The sequence below is a fragment of the Lactuca virosa genome, chromosome 7 (assembly GCF_052849685.1).
Source record: "Lactuca virosa cultivar CGN04683 chromosome 7, Lactuca_virosa_CGN04683_v6, whole genome shotgun sequence".
NCBI classification, from domain to species: domain Eukaryota; kingdom Viridiplantae; phylum Streptophyta; class Magnoliopsida; order Asterales; family Asteraceae; genus Lactuca; species Lactuca virosa.
The window spans coordinates 252999911-253005519 of record NC_136432.1 but is presented as its reverse complement, the minus strand read 5'-3'; the positions used below and the strand labels follow the sequence as shown (position 1 = coordinate 253005519).

General features: G+C 34.7%; 1 protein-coding gene across 3 annotated transcripts; it reads left to right on the top strand.

The window, feature by feature from the left end:
- The first annotated feature begins 361 nt into the window (after nt 1-361).
- LOC145125951 (uncharacterized) lies at nt 362-3017 on the top strand. 3 transcript variants are annotated; one of them, XM_079061354.1, is made up of 2 exons: nt 362-612; nt 1224-3017. In XM_079061354.1, the coding sequence occupies exon 2, from the start codon at nt 1255-1257 to the stop codon at nt 2833-2835; it is 1581 nt and encodes a 526-aa protein (XP_078917480.1). In that variant the 5' UTR covers nt 362-612; nt 1224-1254; the 3' UTR covers nt 2836-3017. The 3 variants fall into 3 exon arrangements, with proteins under 3 accessions (XP_078917480.1, XP_078917483.1, XP_078917482.1); XM_079061357.1 differs by having other exon boundaries at nt 362-619; XM_079061356.1 differs by lacking the exon at nt 362-612 and adding an exon at nt 730-897.
- Nucleotides 3018-5609: the final 2592 nt, after the last annotated feature.

The window sequence follows — 5609 nt, the reverse complement described above, 5'->3', positions numbered from 1 at the left end:
TCACATGACATATCTTCTTTGTCCATATATTCCTATAATTATATTTCATTATGCATTCTGGAATAAGTAAAATAATGATGTATGTCGTACTCCAATCAATCAGAATGGATCAAGGCCGAATAACATCAATCTGGAATTGTCTATTCCGGAAAAAATCTTTTTTCAAAAATAAAATAAAATCAAACTGATTATTTTTTTTAATAAGCAATGCAAAAATATTATATTACTCAATTTCCTATAAATAAATACCTGATTTTTATTCGGCCAATCACCCAACCCGATAACTTCAAATATCAACCCGATATTTTGATAAAGAAATAAGAAACGATATCTCGTATGTGGCACCCACAATTCGCAGTCATGATCTTTCTTTTCCCCGCCCCCCTCGTCTCTCTCTCTCTCTCTCAAGTCTCAACAAACACGCTGATCATCTCGCACACAAACATTAAACCCATAAACCACTCTTTCAAGACGTTGCTTCTACGATCCCTTTCGTGAAATAGAGTTCTTGATCCAAAAAATAACCCTTAATCCAACGCCATTTATGTTATACCTCCGTTTTTTCTTCGCTTCGTTGTTCAGCTAATTCAAAAAGTAATCGAAACAGAAAAGGTATGCTGTAAGTTAACCGATTGTTCAGTTTCATCTGTTTTTGGAATTCTTTTTATCTTTTGGTTATTGGGATTAAATGCAGTGGTAGAGATAGGAATAGACATCAAACACGTTTTCTGTTAACTGGTCCTATTTCTTGTTACCTTAATTGTTGTTGTGATGACAAGTTTTTGATCGGTCTATCATGATGATTGTAAAGGGTTTATATTATTATCACTTTTATTAAATTTCTGAACTTGAGTTCTACTCGCGATTGAATTCGGCCATGTGATTTGAAAATTCGAGGTACAATCGTTTACCTGTGTGCTTTTTTTTACAAATTGAATGCTCAATTTGTGTGTCGATCGATTGCTGTGTGTTTCCATTCTAATTAGAAGTTGGTGAATTGCAGTTTTGGCATAAATGATTCGAACATAATTCCTCATAAAACTCATATTGCTTTTTTTTTTATCAGTCATGATTCTGTTTTTTGTCCAGATCCGATTCCAATTCCTCTTATTTAATTGATTGTATGCAATATCACATAAATTACACCCATATGATCCAATGCACTGTGCATATATTCACTCATAATCAGATCAAAATAACGATAAAGTGTTTGTTTGTTTCAGGTCGATAAATTCCCGAAGCTTTACGTTTTAAATGAATACAACAAGTGAAGAAACTCGAGAAGATGGAAAGCAGAGAAGAAAGTCCATAGGTACTCCAAGCTCTATGAACGGCGGTCATGGTGGTGGTTTGACCGTTTCCGGCGGTAAAACCAGACGTTACTCCATCGTTATACCGAGTTCCCGAAAGAGCATTGAAGAAGAAGGTAACATCGTCCCTAATTATCTCAGAGCTTCAACTGGGTCATGTCACGATTTCTGTAAATATGGTAAGAAACATGAACAATCAAAGTCTTCAATCCCCATAAAGTTCAAAAGATCAACAGCTGTCAATAAAGAGAAAGTTATTACAACAACTGTAGCTCCAATAGAAAGAAAGAAAGCAATCAAACCTTTTCAAAATCCCAAAATTCAAACGCCTCTTGAATTAACCAAAAAGGATGTCTCAAACTCATTAACATCTAAAACGACACAAGTTTTGAAACGGGTTTTGTCAGCAAATGGGAAACCTAAAGAGAAAGAGGTCAAATTGGGTCAACGGTCAACTTCTCTTGTGAAACGAAGTCCAGGGTCAAATGCGTCAAATGGAGAGGTGATTAAGAAGAAAGATACTATTAGAATTGTCAAAAAGACAGGGATTACCCCTAAAGCTGTTAAGAAAGATGTCCTGAAGGGTACTCCAGTTGAATCAAAATCCCCTAAAGTTTCTTCTTTGAGTAGGGCTACAAGTTTGAAGGTGATAAAACATACGAGTGTTAAAAAGGTGTCTCCATTAAAGGATCAAAACAGAGTGGAAAAAATCGAGGTCAAGCAAATTGAGACAGAATCCGAGGCTAAAAGTGAGAATATTGAGTTCGATTACATTCATGAAACTGTTGGAATCGTTGATTCTCCATCATTTCCATCACTGGAATTGGTGAATGATCCTGTTTCCATAAACGGGTTGGAAAAAGATTCGATGATCACACAATCAGTCTATGAAAGCTCCACACTTGAAGATGATTCATCAATGGCAGAAGTCTTGGAAAAGCCCCAATTTTTTTCAGAAGTTGAAGAAAATTTGTTAATTGCGCCTCCTGTTTCTGAAAGCTCTCAATCTTATTATGATGATGAGGTTCTTGAAGATGAATCTGATTTCACTGATGAAGAGACTGAAAGTGATAGTGATAATGAGAAAGTAAACTCCACCGAAAACAACAAGATCTCAAGAAAGGGTAGGATGGTAATTTCTGAAGATAAAGATGATGAAGGGGTGAAGTTAAGGTTCAGAAGAGGAAAGATTCTTGATCTTCAATCTGAGAATAACGGACCTCGAAGGCTTAAATTCAGGAAAGGAAAAGTTATGGAGGGAAATGAAGAGAGACCACATGTTTCTAGAAGAAGTTTTGAAAAGAAACATGAAAAAGAAACAAACAATGATTCTATTTCTAACAATGGCCATGAAAACGTTGTTTTGAAGCATCAAGGTGATCAAGGAAAGAAAGATGCTCAAGGGTTGTTTAACAATGCCATTGAAGAAACAGCAAGTAAGCTTGTTGAAAGCAGAAAGAGTAAAGTGAAGGCATTGGTTGGAGCTTTTGAAACTGTAATCTCTCTTCAAGATGGCAAACCCTAATGAAAAATTACTGCTTGTTTAACTACTGAGGTAAGTGACTTTTGATGTTTTTTTTTCTCATTTTGTTTTTGAGGTTTGACTTGTGTATAAATAAAGGAAGTGACAATCTTATAACTTTACAAGTTTTATATGACTGTTTGGTTTGTCGAACAATGTTGACTTATAGTGAACTTATATCTATCTTTGTTTGTTCATTTAACTATATAAGTTTTCATTATGTTGAAGAATATTTGATTTATGTATGGTATTGAAAATCTAATTGTGCCAAATGCTCAAAATATGTGTGATTGGAGTAGAAAATGAACATGGTAGTTATGTGGTTCAACAAGATGTTAGTATCTACAATGTTGTTAGGTGTTATTGCATGTAATTCTTAAATTACAAAAGAAAGCGTTTAGTGCGTGTAATTCTTAAATTACGAAAGAAAGTCTAGTCATTAACGATTACAAGTGTAGTCGTTAACAAATACAATACAACCTTTTTAACAGAATAGTTTTTAGACAAAAGTAGTATTCCCGTCTTCTTCGAGCCCATGTTGTGAGGCAGTCACCACAATGATGGACATGATGACCGATGAAAATGCAATCTCTTGCATTTTCTCATTCCTATGGGATCAACATATACAATGGTTCACATCCTTATCTATGGAGAGTAATAACTACCTAGGAGATATTATAGGACTAGTTATTACAAGCAATAAGGATTTGATAATACAACATAATATTTATCATCTATACTCTCATACAGGCGAAGGAGAGGTGGATGGATGCTAAGACTATCTTAAAAATCATTGAATAATATTCATGGGAGACCCTTAGTATAAGCACCCACAATTTGATAACGAGACAGAACATGCAACACGAACTTCACCAGAAGCGACTTTTTCACAAACAAAGTTTATATTCATTTTGATATGTTTGGTGTGTTGATGATGAAGTGGGTTTACAGTAGGTAAATGACACTCAAATTGTCATAATAAACAATGGTGGTATTAATAAGAGGAAAATGGAGCTCAAGTAGGAGATTACGTAACAAACAAGCTTCGGATAAACTATCTACGACACTGCGATACTTAGACCGAGATAGGTAGGTTGTCACTTAAAATACCAATAGATAAGGTTGCCACTAAAAATACACAAACTATGGTGGAGTTGTGATTGATTTGTAGTTGCAATACATAGGTGATAATGTCTTCCACATCATGAATAATATGTTTAAGAGCATACATAACATGTAGGTATTGTATATGCAGGCTATTTGTTGGACCTCATAGGAAACATTTTGTCTCATGAAATGAGATATTGCAAAGTCCGACATAGCTATGACAACAGGTGGGTTTCGAATATGGGTTTGCAGAAGTAATGATGAGCTTACGCCTTGTTCCCGAGTTCTACTTAAGGAGGGATATGAAAATATACGGAGGGAAAGTGAGCGGCGTCGAAGGAAAATCGTGTTCCCGAGTTTCATTAATGGAATGAAAGTGAGGGAAGGGAAAGGATTTTGGAGCCATATTTTCCTTCCAGATTTTCCTCCCAAATTGGGCGGATTTGGGAAGAAAGTGAGGTGAATGAAAATTTTAGTTTTATTTTCTTTTTCCTCCTAACTCGGGAACACAAAAACTTAAAATTTTCCTTTCATTTCCTTCAAACTCGGGAACACGGAATAATGAATATTTTCCTTCCCTTCTTTTCTTTTTGTTAAAAATTTTCTTCCCTTTCCTTTATGGCATACACACACACACAAAAAAAAAATAATAAAAAAAAATAAAAAAACTCGGGAACAAGGCGTTAGTGTTTAAGTTTATAGGGTTATGAGGTGGTTTACATGAAGTCATTCTAAGTCGGGAAATTATTTATTTTGCATATCATTTTTCATTAAGGAAAGACCACTCTCATGACGAGTGACTACATTGTTTAAAAAATAACCCAGTGATCCAAGGTCCTTCATGGTGAAAGCTCGAGCCATGAGAGACATGAGGGACTATAGAAGGTAGTGGGTGGACATGTTAAGTATAATTTTATCCATATACAGAAAACAATATGTAACATCATTACCATGCCAATATATAAAAAGAGAATGGTCACATTCACTATGGATGAAGCTGGTTATAAAGATGTAATCGGTGAAATACTTGTACCATGCACATGGGACGTGTTGTAGGTGATATAAGGACTTCTTCAAAAGGAAAGCATTTTCAAGATGGGAGGAGTTTCGAAAATCCATAAGTTGATGCATGTAGATAGTTTTGTTCAAGTTATCGTTCAAGAACCCATTTTTAACATCTTGTTGAAAGACTGACCATGATTTTAGATAACACAAGGCTTAAAGTGGTATGTATCGTACTAGTTTGACAATCAAGCTAAAAGTCTCATTGCAATTTGAGCAAATCCTGATAATTTCTGAAATCATTTTGAGCAAAATCCTCATGTTATAGCGGTGATTGTGACAACCCGAAAGATTTGGATCAAGCAAGGTCTAAATTGTAACCCTATTACAATAAAACCTTGAAAACCAAAGGGGCATAAGTGCATGTATATGGGTGTATACACTTTGGAAATCATATATAATATAACATCATTATCAAGGCAAAACTAGACAAATAAATTGGAATAGGAATCATGGATTTTAAAATATTGTTTATTAGTATTTAGCCTAGTATCCCACCCACCCTAGAACAATTGAAAGTCATAAGTACATTGATTTATAAGCTAACATATATGTATTTAAATATGTGTAAATAAGCTTTGTGGAACCATGTTTAAATGCATCCTTGA